The sequence below is a fragment of the Canis lupus genome, chromosome 30, assembly GCF_011100685.1.
Source record: "Canis lupus familiaris isolate Mischka breed German Shepherd chromosome 30, alternate assembly UU_Cfam_GSD_1.0, whole genome shotgun sequence".
Lineage (NCBI taxonomy): Eukaryota > Metazoa > Chordata > Mammalia > Carnivora > Canidae > Canis > Canis lupus.
The window spans coordinates 40,600,204-40,624,740 of NC_049251.1; the positions used below are offsets into that span (position 1 = coordinate 40,600,204).

Below are 24,537 nucleotides of genomic sequence, written 5' to 3' on the forward strand. Positions count from 1 at the left end.
ATAAAACATTCTCAGCCCATTGGCCTTTGCTTAAGGCCTTTTTGTCAACAATCACAACAAATAAAAACATTTGTCTCTAATTCAAGACTTTTAGCCATCTGCTTTTCTAGGAAACCTTGCTTTTTATCAATCTTGTTCTTCCAAAAAGACAGCTCTAATGCACCTAAACACACCGTGCCCAAAAGTTGCTCTGTGCCTTTTTATCCTCTTTTCATCTGTCTTGATCTGACATCTCCAAGGTCCAGGCTCTTATCTTTCTAGATTTCCCTAAATCTTGCTATCCCTTCTTTATATTATCTTGTGAAGGGAAAATGAGAAGAACGTAAACTCTGAGTAGAATGTCAACCTCATTGCATACCAAACCCACGGGAAAGGTTTAACGTTTTCCTGCAGTTTATCCTACCTAAGTTACACTGCACGTAAATGTTAAAAACAAGCTCTATCCCAAAAAAGCCATACAAGTTGGACAATGTTAAGAATTATTTTGTGCCCAGACTCACAGAACAAACCACAACTACTTCTTTAGTTTTAAGACATCCTAAGAAGTGTATTTAAATTTAAGATTTTGCACTAATTTAGAATTGGTTCTAAAATCAAAAACAGGGATCCCTGGGTGGCTCAGTGGTTTAGTGCCTGCCTTTGGCTCAGGGTGTGATCCCTGGGGTCCTGGGATCGAGTTCCACATCGGGCTCTCTGCATGGGGCCTGCTTCTCCCTCTGCCTCTCTGTCTCTATGAATAAATAAATAAAATCTTAAAAAAATAAAATTAAAAAATAAACTCCAAAAACAGTAAGAAGGTTTTAAAATCAAGACTGTAGAATTCAGATATGTTTTACATGATCAATGTAGACACATACTTCCACTCTGAATTCTGAATTTAAACAAAGCTTCAGAGCCTGAAAACCTCAAATTGTATCAGTGGCTGGCAACTGAACTGGCCTAAGGTCAAGGTCTTAGAATCTGTTCTACCAAATTCTTATAGGATTTTTCAACATGAGATATCTTCATTACTTCTAGTGAGTAGTCCCTGAAATGTTCTCAAATTATTTAAATCCAGAATTTTTGAAAATAGTTCCTCTTCTTAAAAACAACCAAATATGAGTTAAATATTGATTAATATAAAATGTAAATATAATTTTAATGCTAAATGTTAAGAGCATTTATTTTCTAGGAAATCGAATAAGCATTTTGCTCAAAAACATATCATTAGTTAAAGCTAAAGCCAGGGCAGCTCGGGTGGCTCAGCGGTTTAGCACTGTACCTTCGGCCCAGGGCGTGATCCTGGAGACCCGGGATCGAGTCCCACGTCAGGCTCCCTGCATGAAGCCTGCTTCTCCCTCTGCCTGTGTCTCTGCCTGTGTGTGTGTGTGTGTGTGTGTGTGTGTGTGTGTGTGTGTACGCGCCTCTCTTGAACAAATGAATAAAATTTTTAAAATAAAAAAAAATAAAGCTAAAGCCAGATTTTAGAAATTACATTAAATTTCAAATACAATGTGGTTTTCATTATTCTACATTAACACTGGTTTATAAAGGAGATTAGAGTATTACTAAAATATTCAAAAATGAAGATACAGTATTTATAAAAGGTGATTCTCACATAAAATACCTACTTCAGCCATCTCCTCATCTTCCTCTTCTTCTGAAGTCACTTCTTCTGTGGTCCCATTCTGAAAAGGAAAAAGAATCTGCTAGGGCCACACAGAATAAGCACATACTGAGTACATTAGAAGACTTTAGGGACAAACTATCAATCTTCTATCGCTACAGTTCCACTAACAGAATTTACTAAAGTTGAATATTTACTTTTAAATCCAGCTTTGATGTGACAAGTAATATCTATCAGCTTTTGAAAATGAAACAATTTTGACCAATTCAACTTAATAGATACCTTGAGAATAACAATGGCAAATAGTCCAATATAAAGCAGAACTGGAAAAAAATTTAGAACATCCTAATTCAAAATAAGGAAACATTTCACGTATAGGGCTATGTATATAAGGTCAACAGCTTCTTTCACTTGAAATAAATATCCCAAACCATGTATTCCTTAAAATAGCTACCTTCTTAACTTTGGAAGGCTTGATTCTTTCCATAAATTCCACTGCCTTACATTATAAAAGGTAAAACGTGTTAGAAAGTAGACATTTCACAAAACTAAAAAATTATAAAATGATCACCATTTCACTAAAGAACCATTTTTCTTTTTCACAGCATGTCACCTACCACAGAATACTTCTCTACAAGGTACAATTTACCACTCACTCACAAAGAATCTGACGGGATTTTAGGCAGGGTCTTCATACCTAGTTTGGCAAGTTTTCTGAACCAGAGCAGAGTTCACAATGCAATGCAATAAAGTTAGTGGAATTTTTTCTTCCTTCCAGAAATACTTGCTGTATTTGTTCCAACTACAGCTGGTAAGGAACAGGAGGCCTAATCTGATGACCTCTTACTAGGGGTGTCAGAACCAGAGAGAAAAGACACATTTTAAAAAATATAACTCAACAAGCAACAAAATCTAACAAATGCATCTCTTCCTGTAACTCAGGAGTTGGAAAAGTCGGCCTGTCAGTACCTCCCCATTCACATGCCACAGTCAGAACACAGGTGTACAAACCCGGAGGGGGAGGCCACAGCAGAGAAGAGCGACAATTGCTGACGGGACTCACATCCACCACTGACAATGATCAATGGTATACTTCATCTATAAAGGAGCAGGTAACCAAGTATCACCAGATATTTGAAGAACACAAGCAATCTGGAAAAAAAGGCACCAAGTCGAACAAAAAAGAACAAGTGACCTGAAGCATTATTAATGAAGAAAATAAAATAATAATTAAAAAAAAAAAAACCTAATTGGAATCCTTAGCAGTACTTGAGAAGACACTGCTGTATCCACAAAATATAAAAAAAAGATTATATGCAAAGGAAAAGATGGTTCTGGGAAATCAAAAAGATTTTCTTAAAAAAAAAAAAAAAAAAAGATAAAGAAAAAAGGGAAAAAAAAAACACTAGTAGAAGGGCCAGAGAGCTCAATAGATTTGAATGACCAAAGCATTTGCAATTTAGAAGATGACCAAACTGTGACATTCCCTTAGAATGTGGAGAAAAAGGAGACACGTATGGGGAGGGAAAGGGTACCAAACTAGAAGAGGTAAGGGAAATGGGAGATAGGAATACAGAGAACTATTTATCCATAAGACTGAGGGAAAGAAAGAAGACAAAGGTTGTCAAGCTAAAGAAAGACTTCAGAATATTAAGTGGCTCTGAATGCCCCAAAAGGAATACTGAAAAGTAAAACCCTACCAATTTCCAGAAAGAAAAAAATATAGAAAAAGAAGAACCAGACAGCAGGCTTTTCACTTGTGACAAGAAGTACTGGAAGATAAAATGTAAAGAACCTAGAAGAGACTCAATTCTGTATCTGGTTCCATCGGGACAGACAGCACATCTGTGTTTCTCTGCCACTGGATCCTCAGCATTTTTTTTTTTTTTTTAAGATTTTATTTATTTATTCAGAGAGACACCGAGAGGGAAGAGGGGTGGGCAGAGACACAGGCAGAGGGAGAAGCAGGCTCCATGGAAGCAGCCCAACGTGGGACTCACCCCGGGACTCTAGGATCATGCCCTGAGCCGAAGGCAGCTGCTGAGCCGCGGAGCCACCCAGGGATCCCTACTCAGCATTTCTATAGAGTACTTTGCACAGAGTCAGATAGATAGGTGTTCGATGAACAATAAAAACACTTCCCACACACATTCCCAGAAAGCCTTTCTAGAAATGAAAATAAAGGACATCATTCAGGGATGTTATTTTCAGAGTTAGGAAGCAACCATGGAATATGAGAAACAGCAATAAGCAAAGACCTAATAATACCAATGGTTAAGTTTAAGCAATTGTTGACAATTCAGCTGAGAAGTTATAGGCCATATTGTAAACAGTGAAAAACTAAAAATAGCCCAAATGCCATCTGCGAATGTTAAAAAAATTTTTCTTAAGAACTCTTAAATTTAAGAAGAAATTGACCCTCATGCCCCGGTAATCCAACTTCTAAGTATGTGCCCAGAAAAACACTTGCACAAGTATCCCACAAAATATGGACAAGAATGATCATGGCAGCAGACTGTTCTTTTTTTTTTTTTTTTTTTTTTTTTTAAGATAGGTTTATTTATTTGAGAGACAGAGTGAGAGAGAACATGAGCAAAACCACAAACAGGGCGGGGAGTAGAGAGAAAATCTCAAGAAGATTCCACTTCGAGCTCAGAGGCAGACATGGGGCTTGACCTCACAACCCTGAGATCCTGACCTGAGCTAAAACCAAGAAGTGGCTGCTTACCCAACTGCACCACCCAGGTGCCCCACACTATTCCTAAAACTGCAATCAACTCCAATGGATAAACGTTATGGTATATTCAAACAATGGAACAAATACAGCAATGAAAAACCTACAGCTAAAAAGAATAAGTTTAACACACAATGTCAAGCAAAAAAAGACAAATGAGAAAGAATACACATATAGTACGACTCTTAATATGAAGCTTAAAAAAACAGTCAACACTAAACCATCTTGTTCAGAGATGCAGATAGATATGTGACAAAACTAGGGAAAAGGAAAAGATTAGCACAGAAGGGAATGATCCATCATCTGGAAAGAGCCTGCAAAAGGCTTCTAGTGCTAGCAATATTGTGTTTCTTCACCTGGGTGGAGCTGGGTGGTAGTTCCCAAGTATTCACTGTAACTTATGTTTTCAATACATATAAAACTTTTTCTTGTGAAATAGAACAAATATGAACAAAAGATGGAATCAAAGCACTTAGGAAATACAAACTATTTAGAAATATACTAAACCTATGCAATGAAGTCAAATGGCACACAGAAGAAAATGTGTACCTTTACATGTTTGTTAAAGCAATTTAAATCATGGTGATCTCATAAACGAGAAAAGCAAAAGAAAAAAATACTCAAGAAAATTAGGTTTAAGAAAAGGACTGATTCTTTCAAAAGGCCAACATAATAAAACAGACAAGCTTCTGACAAGTAGTCACAATAGAGAAAACAACTTCAGAAATGAAAAGAGCTTCATAACTATAGATTCAAAAGTAAGGATGAGTGATTTTTTTTTTAGAATCTAAAATTACTAAAACTGACTAAAGGAATGGAAAAAAAATGGAGATTCATGTGTAGAAAAAAAACGTATCCAGCTCAGACGTTTATTTAAACCATGATTTCTGCTTTCTGAATCTGACTGCATTCATTGGGCTTTTCTCCTTTATGTGCTTTATGATGCAAAGTGAGACTAAACTTAAGAGAGAAAGTTCTTGGGACGCCTGGGTGGCTCAGTGGTTGGGCGGCTGCCTTCGGCCCAGGGCTTGATCCTCAAGCCCCGGGATCAAGTCCCACATCGGGCTCCCTGCTTCTCTCTCTGCCTGTGTCTCTGCCTCTCTCTGTCTCTCATGAATAAATAAAATCTTAAAAAAAAAACAAAACACATGATTTCTAAACCCCAGGAGTACTGATATTTTGCACAACATAATTCTTTGTCATGCAGGACTGGACATCGTAAGACATTTAGTAACATCCCCTCTACCCACAAAATGCCCACACCACACCCCCCCCCCTCAGCTGGTTGTGACAACTAAAATTATCTCCAGGTATTTCCAGATGTCTCATGGGAGGCAAAACTGGATCCAGTTTGAAATTTTATTTAAACTGTCCTAGATTTTAGAAAAAAATACACAAAGCTCACCAAGTCATCCTATGAGACTACATAATCCTGATTCTGAAATGAGACAAGAGGAGCCTAAAAGGAAGTAAATAAACCAAACTACATTAAATTTCACTTAAAGTAGAAAAAGCCAAAAATAAAGTACTATTATATCCATCTTGTCCCTCCAGCCACCACCCATGAAAGTGCTGAGTATTATGAACATAAGGATGAATTCACAATTAGTAAATTTCTACATGTAATTCACAAATTGTATCTCTACATACACAGAGCCATGAAAAACAAGATAAATCCACACATACCATGTTCATGATATATTGTTAAGTGAGAAACAGAAGTTGCAGACATTCCAGAGAGGGCAAATTGAACATAGCATTTATATATGTTTTTCCCCATCTTGTTTCTTTCCTGAGGCCGCACCAGAATTATAGTTGTTGTGAATCAAAACTGTATTAACACACAATGATAACAAAAAAAGGAAATGGGCCGACCAGCAGAAAAGAAAATTCACGCGTGTTAACAGATGACAATATGTGGAAGAATGGGAATTAGTGGAGCAAACAAGTACAGTAGGTTAGGGATTACAGGAGGCAAATCTGCCCCACAGCACCCTAGAGAGCCTCTAGACTCCAAGACACTGGGTACACGAGACAGCAGGAATTACAGATCAACCAAAAGCCAAAACACAGAACATGTCCAGTCCCTGAAACACAATGCTTTCCCCTGTGTCCTTACACAGCACCTAGGCAGACATATTTACCTCAAACAGGAGATTATAAAATGTCGTGTCCAAAGAAACCAAGTAGTTCCAGCCTCCATTTATTATTACACCACAGAACAGGGGGGTAGGGGACAGCAGCTGGAAGTCAGCTTAAATTCCTCCTAAACACTATTAGTTGACAAGTCTTGGCCACAAAGAACTCTCAATTATCTTTTCAGTACCTCACTCAAATAGAAGTAAGAAAGGAAATAGAAAGAAAAAAAATATGAATAACATAGAATAGATATTTGAGGAAATTTTCAAAAAGAAAAACAAAGATAAACCAGGGGGATAATACATTTCTCTTTAAATGTATTAAAGAGAAAATAGAGATGCCAGAGAGGGAGAGGACAAGGATATCAAAGTAACTCCTTAAGGACACTTATGATTACATCTATAAATCAAAAATAATATGAATAAAGAATAATTAGAACAAGAAAAAGTTCTTAGAACTTATGGTACACCATTGGAGAGTTCCTCCAATGAACCACATCCCCCAGCATTCATCCCCTTTTATGGTCCCCTCCTCCACAGTCAATCTAGGCTGGCCACATGACCGGCTTTAACAATAAATGTGGTAGAAAGGACACTGGGCCAGTTCCAGAACTAATAAGCCTTAAGAAGGGCTGACAGCTTCTACTTTTGCACTCTTGGCAGCTAAAACTTAGGAATTTGGACTACCTTTCTGAAGAAAGAGAAGCCACAAGAAGAGGTCTATCCAAGAAGAGGATGAGATGTCAGGAGAAAAGAAGGGCTATGTGAAGAAATACCAAGGTACCAGACAGGTAAGTAAGGAAGCATTTTGTTTTTTTTTTTTGTTGTTGTTGTTGTTTTGTTTAATTATTTTAAAAATTTTACTTATTTATTCATGAGAGACCCACAGAGAGAGGCAGAGACACAGGCAGAGGGAGAAGCAGGCTCCTCGCAGGGAGCCCGACACGGTACTCGATCCCTGGACCCGGGATCATGACCTTAAGCAAAGGCAGACACTCAACTGATGAGCCACCCAGGTGTCCCAGTAAAGAAGCATTTTGGACACTGCAGTGCAGTCGTGTCCAAATGACCATTGGTCCCAGCCACTATCTGACTGTGCAGTGTGGCCAGCAGAAAAAAAAAAAAAAAAAAAAAAAAACTGTGGAGCTAAGCCTAATCAGCCCACACAATTGTAGGAAATAAAACAAATTAAGTTCAGGGTAACTGGTTAAGAGGCAGTAAATAATTAAAACAACTGAAAGGTTATGCTGTCCAAATTTTAAAAATTGAAAAACTTCCAGAATTTGAAATTAAAAAAAGAGAGAATAAAGGATGCAAAGACTCAAAGAGGTCTAAAATCCCATTGGTAGGCATTCTAAAAATGAACAAATAGAGAAAACAGAAAGGAGAAAGTCATCACAGAATACAAGCACACTTACCCCCAGAGAAAGATAAAGGAGTCCAACATTTGAAAAGAACCATCCATACTGAGTGTCCAGCAACAATGAAAACAAAAGCAAAACACGCACACAAAAAAAGCCACAACTAAAAATATACCATTGCAATATTTGAGAACACCAAGACAAATTCTTTAAAGTCTCCCGAGTCATGCACAGATGAGGAAGACTTAGAATGGCATTAGGCTTAAACACCACCTTTGGCTAGAAGACGACAGCACAGTCTTTGAAATTCTGAGGGAAAATTATTTTCCACCTAGAATTATATATATTCAACTAAACTATCAATCAAATACGACTGTAAAATATAATAGCAAGTAACATTTATTGGGCATTTACTATACACCAGGCACCGCTCTAAATGATTTACATGTACTAACTCATTTACTCTTTATAGCTCCCCCAAAATAGAGATACTACTATCTCCCCCATTTTACAAACAAGATATTAAAGCAGAGTGGTTAGGTAATCATCTCAAGATCATACAGCTATTACGTAGCAGAACCAAGATTCAAACCTACAGTGGTCTGGATATATATTTTTCAATGTTAGAACTCAGAAAATGTACTATTCCTTCAAGCTAGGATTTTCCTTGGGGATGTACTCAGGCAAAATGAGAAAGGGTTAGCAAGAAAGAGGACATGAGATCAGATGACAGTGGATCCACACTAGTGGAGGAGACAAATATTTCCAGATGACAGCTGCACAGCCAGCCCAGAGGACAACCTGGCAAGGCTGCTGCAAAAGAACCGAAGGCTCTGGAAGAGAGTAAGAGCTCACAGGAAAGAGACAGAGCATCACTTTTTATTTTTATCTTTTTTAATTTTTTTTAAAAGATTTTGTTTATTCGAGAGAGAGAGACAGAGAAAGAGGCAGAGACACAGGCATAGGGAGAAGCAGGCTCCATGCAGGGAGCCCGATGTGGGACTCGATCCTGGGTCTCCAGGATCACGCCCTGGGCTGAAGGTGACACTAAACTGCTGAGCCACCGGGGCTGCCCAAGCAACACTTTTTAAATTAAGAATTATTATTATAAGGAGGACATTGCAAAACAAAAGAGCTCTATAAGAAATGCCAAAATAGAAAACTCGACACTGCAAAGTCCTAATGATAAACAGTGATTGTTCATAGGACTAAATATAAATGGTGTTTTAGGAAGGGAAGTGGGTGGGAATGTGCGTGGCATGAGAGTTAAATCCTTATATCTATTTATAGTACAAAGTCAATAAATTATGCCCTAAATAGGTAAATCTGGAAATCCAGAAAAGTTAGAGGTGGTGGTAAACTAGTGGGCATTTGTGCTGCCAGAGAAGTAACCTTGGGTCAGGCCTTAAGCAGCACAGATAGACTTAGAGGTGGCAATCCAGGTGAAGGTAACTGAAGGAATGGTTACAGAAATCAGGAGCGGTACCAACAAAAAGGTGGTAAGTGGGGGAGGGAGGCAGGTGTTTCTCCTCATAGTGAATACCAGCAGCTCCAGAGAATAAACAGGTTATTTTTAGTATCTAAAACAAAACAATTCAACAAGACTAACTTCTAAGTAAGTTGTATAGTGAGAAGAAAAATCATCCTAGTTTTACTTTTGCTCGAGACAATTTATTTAACTCTTGAACACTGGAGAATTTTTACTTTACCTGACCCGTGGGTATTGGTTGATCTAGCATCTCAACATCCAGGTGCTTAGGAAGGTTATATAATCTGCAGAGTTCACATATCAACCACTTCAATTGCTGACGAAGCTACAAAACACATTTCGGTAAATAAACATTATGTTAAAGAGCCCTTAGAAGACATGAATAATGCTATGACTACCGTAAACCAATCCAGTAGGAAATGAAAAAAGTTTGTCACAACTCAATTCCAGCCCACAGATAAAATAACCGTCCTTAAGAAATATTGTTAGGGGCTGCTAGTGTAAGAAGGTGACTATGGCTTGAATACAATCCCTATAACTAACACCTAGCAGAATGACGACAAAGACTGAGGAAGGGGAGCTCTAGACGCTGTCAAGTTTTTAGCTGCTAGCTACTTTTCTTAGTAACTTACAACTTCAGACAAGAATACGTTTACATTAATGAGGTGACAAAAAAATAGAGGTAGTGTTGTTACACATGGGTTATAAAATTATACATTTCAGTCATATTCATTTAAAAGTCGAGGCAAATGTGGCCTAGTAGACAGACTCTTGGAATCTAAAGGACCCTGGATACAGCAGGCATCATTCTAATTCCCTGAGTGTGAGGGTTCCCATCTGTAAAATAAGGAAATTAAAAACTCCTTATAATGGTAAAGATGAAATAAAATCTTCTGTGGAAACACTTGGCCCTTAGGTTCTTAAACGTTTGTCAAAAAAAAAAAAAAAAAAAAAAAAAGGAAAAAGATGCACTAGGAAAACCATAAGGGTAACTCATTAAGTTCCCATCTTTACACCCAGATTGTTTTGTAAGCATATCTACTCATCAAAGCAAAGCAGCGAGGTAAATTACGTTCACAAACATGTTTTTCATTATTGAAAAAAAATTGTTTTCAATGTATACGTTTAGGAATTATGGTTTAAGAATGTTCAACACTGAGTAGACTTTTCCCAGAGCTAATAAGGTAACTTACTTCACCTGGTTAGGAACCGTTTCCTGGATGTCTCTGACCAGGAAAAGAGATGAAAAGGCAGGTTTATGAAGGACTAAGAAAGCAGAGACAGGATTAGAATGGGTTACCAGCAGAGTAAGATTTTCCAAAGTTATCAAAGGAACAAGCAGATATTAGGAAAGTTGAGTAATAAATTAGGATAAAAAACTTAAATTTAAATTTAAAAGGTACTGTGGATTTAGCCCTCCGATAAGCTCAGAAGAACATAATGAGGATGAGAAGGGGTGACCTGGACACAGACCCAGACACTCCAACCCCCGGCCAAGGAAGAGCTATGGGCGTGCCGGGGAGCAGCGGCAGTGTGGTGGAGTCACAGCGCAAACAGGAAAACTCGGGCTGTACATCTTTCAGGAATTTCAACTTTACACTCCCTCCCCCAAAGAAGCGTTTGAAGGATGGAAGAAACTAAGATGGTGGGAAATATTTAGAAGGTAGACGGACAGGTCTTAGCAACTCAGTAGGTAGCTTGGAGAGGGGAGGTGTCGGGAAATCTAGGTATGCAGAACCTTTAGTTCCCAGGTTCAGGCATGGGTGACAAGCTTCATTATTTCATCTTGTCCCGCTCATAATCACAAAGAGAATGACTGAAGGGAAAGGGTGGGGCTGGTGGAGTGCCATAGGTAGGTAGGCTCAAATTTAGATGTAGTCATTTTAAACAGTCATGGCACATCCAAGTGAGATTCCCTGGATCTACAGGATATATAGACAGATACACCGGCTTGACTCAAGACATAAATTTTAGCTAAAGGTACAGATTTAGGAATCCATGGAATATAGACCGTGATTTAAGTAACAGTAGTAAAAGTGATTTCTCACAGAAAGCATGCAATGAGAAGAGGAAGACCAAGGGAGCTCTGAGAAGACCAAGGCAGGGTTCAGAGACAGGAACAGGAGACAGTGACCTGATGAAGTTCTCGTAAGATTATCAGTTCCCAGAGAAGAGGGATTTGACTTGACTTCTGTACCCACCGCTGATGACACAGCCTGATATGGAAGCCAGTCAATTAAAACAAAACAAAATCTTCTCTCTGTTCTACTATTAAGAGTTTCTTGTACACACCCAGGAGGAGTAAAACTATAAACCCACACAAATACGGATTTTTACAACACTGTTTGCAAAAAGGGCCAGATTAGAACAATATTCTATGCCTTGCCTTTTCACGTGCACATCTTGGAAAGTTGTATGCATTCCTATGGAATTAACTACAATAAACTATTATATCATAAAACTGGTAGCCTTTAACTGACTTTTTATTGGCGACTTTAAGTAATAAATGTTTGTTAAATGGAGGAATGTTTCAATAAGGGAAAAATTACCACTGTGAAACTGCTGCAAAGATGTCAGTTTTAAGGTTAAAAAAGGAGTCCCTGTATTTGGCAACTAGACATAAAAATTTTCAGTGCAAAAAAAAAAAATTCTTTTTCAGTGCAAAAATGAAGGCACAATCTAGACTATAACGAATTAAGTAAAGCAAAGGTGAGGAAATACAACATCTGTCGTGGAATGAGGTTATGAAATAACTGGTAGACTATAAGAATAGAGGGTAATTTGGTTTTCTTCTTTTATGTAAATATATTAATTTTTTAAAAAATACAATGAGACCCAATTTTATGCCCTAGCTCATTTCATTTTGTGAGCATTTTTTGATGAAAAATTTTAGACAGCGGAAAACAGTCATTACTACTATTATAAGACTCATACTTCTGGACCTTTTTAGAGTTACCGTCCTAAAAGAAGATAGCAGTAAAGGGACTAATTTCCCTGTCCTGTCACTCTCTCCTGCTGGAGATGCAAACGTATGTCTGTCTAGCTTTTTACTTTTACCTCTATCCTTCCTGCCTCTCAGGACCAGTCTCTACTCTTAAAATACTCTTCAACTGATTTCTTCTGCTGTTAATTTTAGGAATAGATGTGTTTAAGCCACCCATCACTTATTTTGACAAGAATCTGAGGTAAGATTCTAACTTCCCCTATCCTTAAGTGTTTCTTTGAGTGTTTTAACTTACTCTGAATTCTCAATTGCATGACTGTGTCTAAACTATTGTCTATCTGTCCAGTCCAACGCCAGTACGTAATATTTTTATTTAATATCTAATTGGACAAGTCTCTCCTTAGTTTTAATTTTTTTTAATTATTTACTCTTTAAAACAAGCTTTTTAAAAAAAAAAAAAAAACAAGCTTTAGACTCATTTTGTCAAGTTCCAAAAATAAGACTGTTGGGATTTTTAGGGGAATTAATTGCATTCAATTTCTATTAACATAAAGCTATGGAGATAATAGACATATTTATAATATGGAATCTGCCCATCCAGGAACATGGTAGTCAAGTCTTTCATTCCATGTTAATCTTTAAAAAAGAGTATAAAACTGTATTGAATATGACCTCAACTCTTTAAGCATATCTATTAGAGTCTATACATTTTATTAGCAAGGGGAAAAATGCTGATAGAAAATAGCTATCATGTCTACAGTGGTTATCTTAGGCAGAAATCTTCTCCAAAATTTCTATTTCCCTTCATTTTAACTAAGTTCTCTCACAATAGTCATTTAGTTTTAAAATCATAGAAAATAGATTTTCCAAATTCTGTAAAATGGAAAGTTATATTTCTTCATATATTGAAAAAAAAAAAAACATTTTCTTTGTGTACCTATGGCTTTTCCTGCAGTCACAGACTCATGATCGAGAAAGCCGTTCCCCAAAACTAGCACTGATATCATTCTAGCATGATTTCTCCCTCAAATCCACTGCAGTCTTTTTTCCTTTTTCTATCTTCCACCTTGGCTAGTGGTCCCTACCAAAAATGCTTGCTTGGTTTAATAATCAGATTTCACAGAAAAGAGACCACCTAACTCCTTATCTAAATCAAGGCTTAACCTATGGGGAATAAAAAAGATAAGTCGGGGCAGCCCTGGTGGCCCAGTGGTTTAGCACCACCTTCGGCCCAGGGTGTGATCCTGGGGTCCTGGGATCGAGTCCCGTGTCGGGCTCCCTACATGGAGCCTGCTTCTCCCTCTGCCTGTGTCTCTGCCTCTCTCTCTCTAATAAATAAATAAATAAATATTTTAAAAAAAGAGAAGTCCGGTAGTACAGAATCTGAAGGCCAAAAAACAAATGAAACTGGTGGTTAGCTTCTTTAAGGTTATCAAATAATCACTAATCACTTTTCTATATCCTATTACCTCTTAACACTTAAGTTCTGCATATAACATTCTTTGGGGTGGGGGGGGGGGGGGGGAAGAGAGTAGGTTGGCTTATCCTCTCACCGAATTGTTGTTCTTAGTATCTTCTAGACGTTCCAGCACAGACGTCAGATTTGGGTCATCAGAGTCCACAAACCATATTGGTGAAGAGGATGGATAAGATTCCTGTTACAGAGACATCTATGTTAAACACATTTACATACAGACTAATCTGGGTATGCAAGTTGGCCAGATGGCAAGATGACAATGGATTTAAGTAAAATACATCACAGTGAAGAAAAGCAAAACATTAAAATCTATGCATGGAGAAAACTTTTTTCTAATTTTTTTTTTTTTTTAAAGAAGTTTTATGGTGTAATTTTGCCTCCTCCATGTTACATAACTTGTACACTTAAAAAAAAATCAAGCAAAATGGGGATCCTCGGGTGGCTCAGCTGTTTGGTGCCTGCCTTTGGCTCAGGGTGTGATCTGGGATCGAGTCCCATGTCGGGCTCCCTGCATGGAGCCTGCTTCTCCCTCTGCCTGTGTCCCTGCCTCTCTGTCTCTCATAAATAAATGAATAAAATATTTTTTTAAAAAATCAAGAAAAAAAAAGTAGTTTACCCAGTCAGTAGTAGCTATTTAAAACAAAAAAAGGAACACTGCAAAATGTTAGGTTTTATTGAAAGCTGGGGGAAAAAAAATGGTACTCAGGCACCAGGAAAGATGGGCTTCTTTCCTTTACAATGAAAGGTCAATTATGGCCTGGATTCTGCAGCTTTAACATTTTTTAAGGATTTTACAATCTGGAATTATAAATAAATCCCTCAAAAAGCAAAACAAAAAAGAACAGAAACAACCAAAACCCCAAATACAACCACCTCACAACCCTGAAGTATAATCTATAAATTCAAACCATACTACTTTTGCCTTTCAGTAAAACAAAGCTACATTTCTAAACTTCATCTAGAGGAGCTCTAACCTAATTTTTAAAGGTAGGGCAAAGGAGTATAATCTAGGCACTTGTTTTTAAAACCTTATAAATTCTAAAATGATTTTTATAAATCTTACTATACTCCTTGCTCTCTAATTACAGAAATTTCTTTGAGATTTTTCTCCATTGAAAATTGGCCCCCAAATCAATCCCATTTGATTTCACCTTTCTCCTACTCCTTTCCAAGCCTCCTCAGATCCTCAGATCGTAGGGAGGGATGGAATTTCTAAAGGAACAGCTTCCTTAAACGAGGCGAGGATTGTTTCTTGAATACTGCTGTGCTGGAAGGCAGAACAAGCCAGCACCGTGGTGACCACGCGCCACGTACAGCTTTCACTGGCCACGGAGGCGAGCCTTTGAGATGGCATCCTCCCTGCACGTCCTCCCTGCACGTCCTCCCTGCACAGCCCCCGCCTGGGTGCTACAGCTCCGAGGCCACGACGTCCCTCAGCGCCTAGTGGGCAAGCTCGGAAGTGGTCCCAGCAGCCCTAGCCCTGGGATTCATACTCCTGTGGGACTCCCGCCCCTGGACTGGCTTCTAACACACAATCCAGCAGGCAAGGGGAGGTCGCCTCTGGGGTTAGGGGACAAAGAGACGGGCCCTTCTCTGTCGCTCACCCTCCCTCTGGTGGAAGCCATCTCCTTTCGGAGAAGTCTACAGCCACCTGGCAAGGACCTGCGAGGCCTCTGCCCAACTGCCAGGAGAGGCAACTAATCCTACGGCAGGAGAGAGGCTGCAGGCAGGTTCCCCGCAATCTCGCCGTGGGCCGGCTGCAGCACCAGCAGCACCTTGACTGCCTTGCAGGAGACGCAGCCCCAGTGAGGCCGGAGAAGCCGGGCAGATCCCGGCACACAGAGACTGAGGCACCGGTGGCTGTTTTAGGGGGCCACGTCTGTTACAGAGCAATACAGAACTAATTTAAACCCCATAAAATTCCAATATTTTATTCCATCACAAACTGAGTACTAACCAGAAATGCTATAGCTACATATTTTTCAAAGTACAATCACATGGGTTTTTTAAAAGTTAATGAATAAAGTATTACATGCTTTCACCTCCCAATAGACATTTACTCTCTACTGTTTTCTGTTACAAATTAGGGAAACTCATTATTGTTAGATACTAGTTACAGAACCATGAGGTTCTAGTTATGGAGAAACAATTTTGCAGAAACACAGTATTAAAGATGCGTTGCTTTGAGAACTATAATTTTAATTACAATATAAGTTGAAGTCAAAGAGACGGACTATTTTTGAAGCTCTCAATTTTAAAGAACAAAAATTTGGATTGAAGGAGGACATCATTAAATCTGTTCAGTAGTGGTTTATTCTATATTCTCATTCTTCTAATTCTTATTGTGTCCCAAACCTCTTCACAGACTACAAGAAAAACTATCTTCAAAATTAATCTTGCTCTTAAAGAAAACTACTTATTGAGTATTACATTTTCTTCTTCAAATTCTTCAGCCTTGTTTGGGAACACACCATCTAGGCCTTAGTTTTGTATCTGTAGCCAAAAAAACAAAACAAAACACAAAAACTAAAACTAAAACCCCCAGCCAACTATATTTTAGAACTTCCCTGTGTAGATTATGTTTGTCTAGTAAACTTCTGCGAACCAAAATAAAATATATAAATTGTTGCTCTGGACTAAAACCCCTTAAAACCATATCATGACCCCTGTAACAACAAAACATGACTGAGATCAGTTAGTACCTAGGACGTGCTCTTTTAATCCTAGAGAAGGTAGGATGGACGGTCGGTCTAAGCAACTACTTCAACCTTTTCCAAAGTGAGGTCCTCGACCCCTGAGGGGAACCTGCTGAGCCGGCAGCGCAAATAAAAGGCAGTGACGCCGCTGGAACCACAAACTAAGCTTGGAGTCCCGGTATTCCTCACCACCGGGCATTCAACATGCTTCAAAGACAGAGAAAAAGGTGTTTTACCTAAGAATATCTGAATAAGTAGTAAAAGTTCCTTTACTAAATCTGAATCCTTATGTAGGTCTTTTAAATAGTGCAGCTGATGAAATGGAACACACCCACGAGAACTCAGAGAACACCCGAGAAAAAGCGTTTGTGTGGCTGCGCTGTGAAGTGAACCAACCACTTTAATGCAACCCCAACTTTACTTGAAAGGATGACTGATAGACAATGTTATTTCAACTTGGGTTTCTGACAGACATTTTCTGAAACATGAATAAAGAGTGTGTCATTTCAAGGAAAACAAAGAACAGTATTTATTGCCTATAATAATATTCAAGCTTTCAAGCAAAAACTAGAATTTTGGAAAATCTGTATCCACTACTATGAGCCTGAGAGCTTTCCAAGAATATTCTGATGAGATTGCCGCTGATCTTAATATAATGTCTTATTACATAATGAAACAGATCAACATTTAGAGGATTTCAGCGAGCCATATTTTCCACATGACCAATACATTATGTTATAGATCATGCAAAGATAGAAAATCCATTCACAGTTCAAGAAAGACCAAGTTTTGGTGAACTATCCAAAAAGAATATCTATAATTATCTAAATAACTATTAAAATATTCCTACTTTTTGCAACCAAATATCTGTAGGAGGCTGAATTTTCTTCATATTTCAACCAAAACAACATACCCTCACAGACTGAATGCAAAAACAAATGACAGACCAGACATCAAAGAGGTTCATAAGAAATGTAAAATTATGCCACTATTCTTACTAAAATGTTTTAGATGACAAAATATGGCCATTTTTCATAATAGTATTTTTATTCATATGTTTATTTTAATGACTATTTAAAGTATTTGTCATTAAATCTCTAATGATAAATATTGATAGCTAACCTACATAAAAGCTCCTTGGGCCCTCAGTACTCTCTTTTTTTTTTTTTTTTTTTTTTTAAGATTTGTTTATTTATTTTAGAGGAGGTAAGGGTCAGAGAGGGTGGGAAAAGGGAAGGAGAACCCTAAGCAGACTGACTCCATGCTGAGCACAGAGCCCTGTGAGGGGCTCCATACAACACCCTGAGATCAGGGCCTGAGCATGAACCAAGAGTCAGATGCTTGACTGACTGCATCACCCAAGCGCCCCTCATCTTCAGAATTTTTTTTTTTTTTTTTTTGGAGAGAGAGAGAGAGAGAGAGAGAGAGAGAGAGCGCGCGCATGATCTGGGGGAGGAGGCAGAGGGAGAAGGAAAACCACGGTCCCCGCTGATCGGGAGCCTGACACAGGGCTCCAACCCAGGACCCTGAGTTCGAGACCCCAGCCAAAGGCAGAAGCTCAACAACTAAGCAACCCAGGCACCCCTCACTTTTAAACAGTATGAAAGTGTTAACTCCAAGAAGTTTTAGAATAGCTGCCTTCTCCACACCTCCTGCAGCCCAGCCCTTCCTTACAAGAAACATCCCTCACCACTCTCTACTAACCTATGTGGTTCTACTGGAGCTCGTTTCCCCAACTTGTTCCCATCTGCCCATCTCTTTCCCTTGACCCAAAACTTGGGCACAGGTCTCTATGAGCCCATCCTACTCCCAGTGATTAGCTGTCAGATGGGCTAAGTGAGACAAATCGAGGTCTTCTCTGGAACTAAAATTCACCTTCTGGATGCTCTAGAGTCTTAAGGACAAAGTTGGCCACCCTGAGATAGTATTTATCTTTCCAAACAGAGAGGGATTATGCAAACCAAATTGTTTTCTAGAGGGTCATATTTTCTGTCATGACTGTGAGAACACCCATTTCACGGCACACTTGCTAACATTTTTACCAATGTTAAATAAAAGCTCCTACGTGGAAGGAAAAAAGTTCCTATGCAATTTGTATTGTCTCCAGAAACCAACTGATTGAATAGGAATGGAAAGCCAACACTTCCAGGGAAGTTTCAAAGGACATTACCTATACACGTAAGGATTTAGCTCTAGCTCTTAGAGTCCAAAGCATTATTTAAAATAGAAAAAAAAAAAAAAAGAGAGAGAGAGAGAGAAACCATCAGTCTTATTCAGAAATAACTTTCTGTGTCTATTTTCTACATGAGTCCACTAACCCCAATGTGTGGCTCCATATCAAGGACCACCAGCAAAACTCTGCCAGAATGGTCCGTTTCTACTATCTTTCCAAATAATAGAACGTGGTCATCTGCAAGGACTTCATCACTCTCTGAAGATGGACACATACAACTTTTGTTGAAGGTTCAGGAGCATAACAGTTCTAATTCTTTCAGAGACCAGTTATAGGACACATTACTTTCACACTGTGTTCCAGAAATTTGGGGTTAAGAATGATACTGACAGAATTACCGTTCAGTGCCCTAATAAGAGTCTAAAAAAAGTCTCTGACATTTAATTTTTAAGATTTATTTATTTTTAGAGACAGTGGACATGCACGGGCCCATGCATGAGTTGGGGGGGGGGAAGCAGAGGGAGGGAATCTTCAAGCAGACACCCTGCTGAGCCACCCAGGTGCCCCTAAATGCTGACATCTGGGAAAAAAAGGCTACCCAAAGAAAGAAATTGCTCCCTGCTAATCATTTTGCAAGCAAACAACGAAGTAACTTGATCAGAGCCCAGAGAAGCAGAGTGAAAAATCAACACTTGGTAAAAGAAAAATGCATACATACCCTGTGATCTGAAAAATGCTTAAGTGTTTTGAGTAGCAAATCGCAGCTAATCAAAACATCATTCTAATTAAACTGAGGCAGAGAAAATAAAGATGCTGGAGAAGATCCAAACCACCTGATCTGCAGAAACCAATGGACAGTTTCCTTGGTTCTGAGTCTACTTTGTCTTTCAGAATAATCCCTTAGAACAGAGAACAGAGCAGAGCACTGTTACAATGGCCTTGGAAACAGGGACTCTGCTTCATCCCCTGGCTCTCCAGGAATGCTTTACGTTTGGCAGTGACTGTTTCAGTTCAAGTCCCCACCTCTCCACTAGCTGACATCCATCTAATACTATCCTTTCCCAGGTCTAAGGAAGTTTAACAAAAACAAAACAACAACAAAAACATCAAGTTACTCAGGGATACACCATTCATAAAATGGAAACCTGAGTCTCTTTTTCACATGTCTGTTCTTTCAAGGAAGGGTATAAAAATGGCAATAAGGGAGGATAGATAGGTAAGGACTAGGAATTTGACTCTATAAATTGGTCAGATGATTGAAAACAATGATTCCTCTGGCCTGAAAGTACCACTTAGGTGTTATTTCCAAATGATTCTCCAGGAGTTCAATTTGGAAAGGTAATCTGTCCCAGAAGGGCAGACCAAAGAAAAGGTATTGGGCTCTTTAATCAAGTTGGCTCATGATTTCCTTTGTATAACCTTCACAGGGCTACTTTTTATTTAGTGTAAAGAAAAGAAACCTGAAAAAAAATTCATTAACAGCACTGATTTATTCCCCATGAAAAGCTGTTAGAAAGGATTTTCAAAATAAATTGTTATCCAGACACAAGGGACACTATCAGTTTCATATTTGTAGAAAACATTATGACTACTAAAGAGCTTTCTTACATAAGCTTTCATGTGGGACAAAAAGTATTGTCTAATTTTTTTTTTTTTTTTTTTTTTTTAGAAAAACACAGTAGAAAAAGTGATTTAAGGCCCCAACTACTAAGTATAGACTAAACCTTTTGCTCTCACCTAAACTCAGGGTTCTAATGTTTGTTATGTTAGTGCCCTGCTGTAGGTGGGGGGGGGGGGGGGGGACGGACTTTGGCAATGACCAGTAGAAATTGGCAAAACAAAGAAAATGTGCAAACACAAGTAGCCTGGCAAATAGCCACTCATGCAAAAAAGAGTTTATGGTTTATGCTACACAAACAATAACATTAGTATGAAGTTTTGTTTGCCAGCTAATTTACACCGTGGGTGGTGGGGTGAGGGAGGGGAGATTTTCACTCTGAAATACTAATTCCCTATCAAGAGTTACCAGATTTCCAGAAGTCCATATAAGGAGAAATGGAGTTGCCAAGTTATGTTAAATATTTCAAAGGGACTAAAAGAATGCCATATACTAGCTCCCAATAAGGCTGCACATGCTGCTTTGCTTCTAGGTGTGAGCATAACAACTGCATGTTAGTGTTAGTGGAAACTGGCAATTAGATTTGTTTGCATGACACTCCGTATCAGGAGTTCACACAAAGCAAGTAATAAAAAAGACTCTTTGAGGTGGAAAAGTAGCATTTTTTTCCCTTCATATTTTAAGATTAGGACAAATCTATATAACAGGAAAAGACTTAGCTCAATTCCCTTGGCCTACAGAGTCAAAGAACATCTATGTTTTGTTTTTTCCTTTTTAAAACTATCTTTCATATGAAGTCAAATTACAGATTTCCTATCCAGGGACCTATTAAATACTGAAATATTTAAAATATGTCTTGATGTTACCTCCACACTTTTGACAAATTCTTGGCAGTTAACTTACACAAGAGTTAAGATTTTTGTTGAAACAGAATATAGCTAAAATAGAATATTTACTGAGCATTTACTGAGTGGAAGATGAAGAGCATAGAGACTCTTCTCCCCTGTCATAAAAAGAGACAAACATCTAAAACTATTAGAAGAGAACATTAGGAAACATAACCAAAGCAGTAAAGATTCTAGAAGGGAGGAAGGGGAAATAAATACCACCAGTGACTGAATAGGACTTCCTAGAAGAGCCTTGAGGGATGGTCAGATGTGGAGACAGATCGGGGTGGGTAAGGGGTACATTCCACGTGGGAAAAATGGCTTCAGAAGCCTCAAAGGAAAAGGGGGGCACAGGATCTTGAGAAGACTATTCAGAAACTGGCAAGCAGGAGTGCAAGGAAACGGGTGAGGCGCAGTTTTCTCAAATGTTAAAGACACTGTGTAAGTATGCTTCCTGGTGAGCAAGGGAAAAGACAGGGCCTAGCACGTGGAGGAGCTCAATAAATATCTGGGAATAAGAGCAAAAAACAAAAAACAGATAAAATTCAGTATTTTTTTTTTTAAGAGCTATAACATTTTAGAGAATAGCAATTCACAAACACAATAGACAGGAAATCCAACCTCATTTTTTTCTTTGCTCTTTCCCCTCTAAGCAAGCGGTATGGGCACCAGCAAGCCATGTAGATTTTATCAAACACCTACCTATGCTTAAAGAGTGTCGTCTATTTTTTAGAGATACTCACTGAAATATTTACAGATGGAGTGACAGACCAGGAACCTGCTTCAAACTAATCTGAGGTGGGGTACAGGTGACATTGGTGATTGGCCAAAAATTGACCATTGATGAGGCTGAAGACATGGAGGTCCTCCACACTATTCAACTTGTGCATGTTTGAGGTTTTTCCATAAAAAGTTAATACACGTTCCTGTACACTGAGCACTCAGCATGGTAACTATTTTCTAGTGAGACCTCTCACAATCCTGAGTAGCTCCTCATACTGGTCCATCCCACACCCTCCTTCCACCCGGTGTTTCTAATCCACCCCCGTGCTGTGCTCTGCTCTGTGCAGCTGATTCCTATCAGCCTCCTCTGCTTCTCACTGGAGACGATGCCGGCGTCGTGCTGTGGGCACAGCCTGGACACTAAAGGACATCTGTCACCCCTGGAGCCCTGGCACTAGGCGCCAGCACAGCAGCGGTGTGACCCTATGGCCACCGAGGTGACCACAGCCATCCACACACACTTCCTGAGACCACACCCCGGAGAGAACTCCTTCTGGCCAGGGCAAGCACAGTTTTCCCGACTTACCTCAGGAATTTAGGAGCTGCCAGAAGCCTACAGGGTGCATCTGAGCACGTAAGGCAGCCCTACCACGTCCTGGGCAGCTTCCCTGCAATGGTCAGCACTCAGGCCAGTCTCCTTCATGCTCACTACTACTTCCTGCTTCCCATGTGTGGGAAATGTTGTCCTTTACCAGCCTATAGCCTCATACTTTGTCTACTTCTAGGCAAGCCCCATTTTCTCAAGCTTTGGTGTCTTTTCTGGATAGTTCCCTCTGCCTGAACCGAGCTTCCACGCCCAAGATTCTACTCACCTGTGAAGGCCCCACTCCACTGCCACCCCCCCACACACACACACACCAAACTCTAGTTAAGTGCTGTCTCGGGCTTTCCTAACGACCCCGTAGAGCTTGACAACCCTCGGTCATACGAACCTCTTCCCCAAAGACGATTTTGTTCTGAAAACTGCTCTACCCAGTTTTGCAAACCGGCCCTAGAACAGCACACCTAGACGCTGCACGCCTGCTCTCCCCAGCACAGCACTTGTCTCTGTCTCTCAAAAATACACAGCTGCTCCCGCAGAGCGTCTGAAAATGATTTCACCGTCAGTTATCATGACTTCCAGCCCTTTCCAACTCCCCAGTGCCACCGGCTTCACCAGACTTGGCTCCAGGGAGCGCCCGGCGGCCACCTGGACTCCTGCTGTCAGAAGCTACTCCGCGGCTGGGAACAGCACCCCAAGTCAACGGGTCACCGTTCCCTCAAACACACCCAGGAAAGGGTTATGAAACGCCAATCCCGCTGTTCCTAACGAGCCTCCAATTTAACCCAAAGAGGGAGCTTTAAACTGCCGCTTGGGCTTTGTGGCCTAAAATCCTCTTTCCGGGCAGAAGGCTTGGACAAACATCCCCTTCTGCCTGCAGATCATCCCGAGGCTTACGCCCAGGGGGGCCCGGCGGCCAGAGCCCGCGGCAGCACCTGCGAGCCCGGTACGAGGCGCCCTTGGGGCTCGGCCGCCCGCGCGGAGCCAGGCCTGCAGGAAGGGGTCGTTCAAGCAGCACCGGACGCTGCGTTCTCCACTCTCCCTGGAAGGCGGCAGTTCCCCGCGTCAGCTCTTCCTTAAACGTAGCTGGGGGAATAAGGGAGCCCAGGGACAGCTGACTGCAGAGTAGGGGGCCCCCCATCGGGTGCCGGGGCTCCCCCTGCCGCAGGGACAGCGGGTGTGGCGGCCGCGGGGACACGGGCGGGCCCAGGGGGCAGAGCGGGCCGAGCGCCCGCAGCCCCACGGCCGCCCCGCGGGACAGGTGGGGGTAAGCCCCCTCCTCCCCCTCCCTCCCCCTCCGTCCCCTCCCCCTCCTTCCCCTCCTTCCCCTCCTCCCCCTCCTCCACCCGCGCCTCGCTCCAGGGCCCGGCCTGCGCCCCGCGGGGGCCGGGGAGGGGCCGGGGCCTTGAGGGGCGACTGCCCCTGCCTCCCGCCCCCTCCCCTAACCATTCTCCCCCGCCCCGTCCCCTAACCCCCTTCTCCCCTCCCCTCCCCCCTCCCCCCCAGCCCCGGCCGAGCCCCGGCCGAGCCCCGCGCCTCACCGTGATATTGCAGTGCAGCGAGAGCGGCGGCGGCGGGCGCGGGCTGCCGGGCGGGGCCGGGGGCGGCGGCAGGAACTGGCAGTGCAGCTCGTCCAGCTTCCAGCTGACGACGCGGAGCCGCTCGTGGTCCTTGTGGAAGACGGACGCCAGGAGCTCCAGCTCGGCCTTGAGCCCCGCCACCGACATCCTGCCCTCATCTCCGGCGGGCCCGGAGCCGCCGTCACGGCCGCCGCAGCCCCGCAGGGCCCCCCGGCCGCCGGCCCGCGCGACGCGGCGAGAAACGGCGGGGGCGGCGGGGCCTCGGGCGGCTCCCGGCAACCGACTCGGCGGCCCGTGAGCGCGGCCCCGCGGCTTCAAAGGGCAACGGCGCCACCGCCCCCGCCCCGCGCCCCGCCCCGCGCCCCGCCCCGCGCCCCGCCCCCCCGCGCCCGCCCCCCGCGCGGCCCCGCCCCCTCCCCGCGGCTCCGGCTCTAGCGCCGGCACGCCCCGCCCCCGCCCCCGTGCGGCCCCGCCCCCCTCCGACCCCGCCCCGCGGCTCCGGCGTCTGCA

General features: G+C 41.4%; 1 protein-coding gene across 3 annotated transcripts in view; it reads right to left on the minus strand.

Moving 5' to 3' along the window:
- The window catches only part of UBE2Q2 (ubiquitin conjugating enzyme E2 Q2), a 58,673-nt gene extending 34,390 nt beyond the window's left edge, over positions 1-24,283 (minus strand). For 2 of the 3 annotated variants that reach the window (XR_005381903.1, XM_038581090.1), the window contains exons 1-4: positions 23,989-24,283; positions 13,826-13,927; positions 9,549-9,653; positions 1,611-1,667 (exon numbers count right to left, since the gene is read on the minus strand). Coding sequence is in view for 2 of the 3 variants with exons in the window: in XM_038581090.1 (XP_038437018.1) it covers positions 1,611-1,667; positions 9,549-9,653; positions 13,826-13,927; positions 23,989-24,174 (450 nt within the window). In the remaining variant the exon portion in view is untranslated. The remainder of the gene's footprint in view (positions 1-1,610; positions 1,668-9,548; positions 9,654-13,825; positions 13,928-23,988) is intronic. The other variant, XM_038581091.1, reaches the window with a different exon arrangement.
- Between the last annotated feature and the right edge of the window lie 254 nt (positions 24,284-24,537).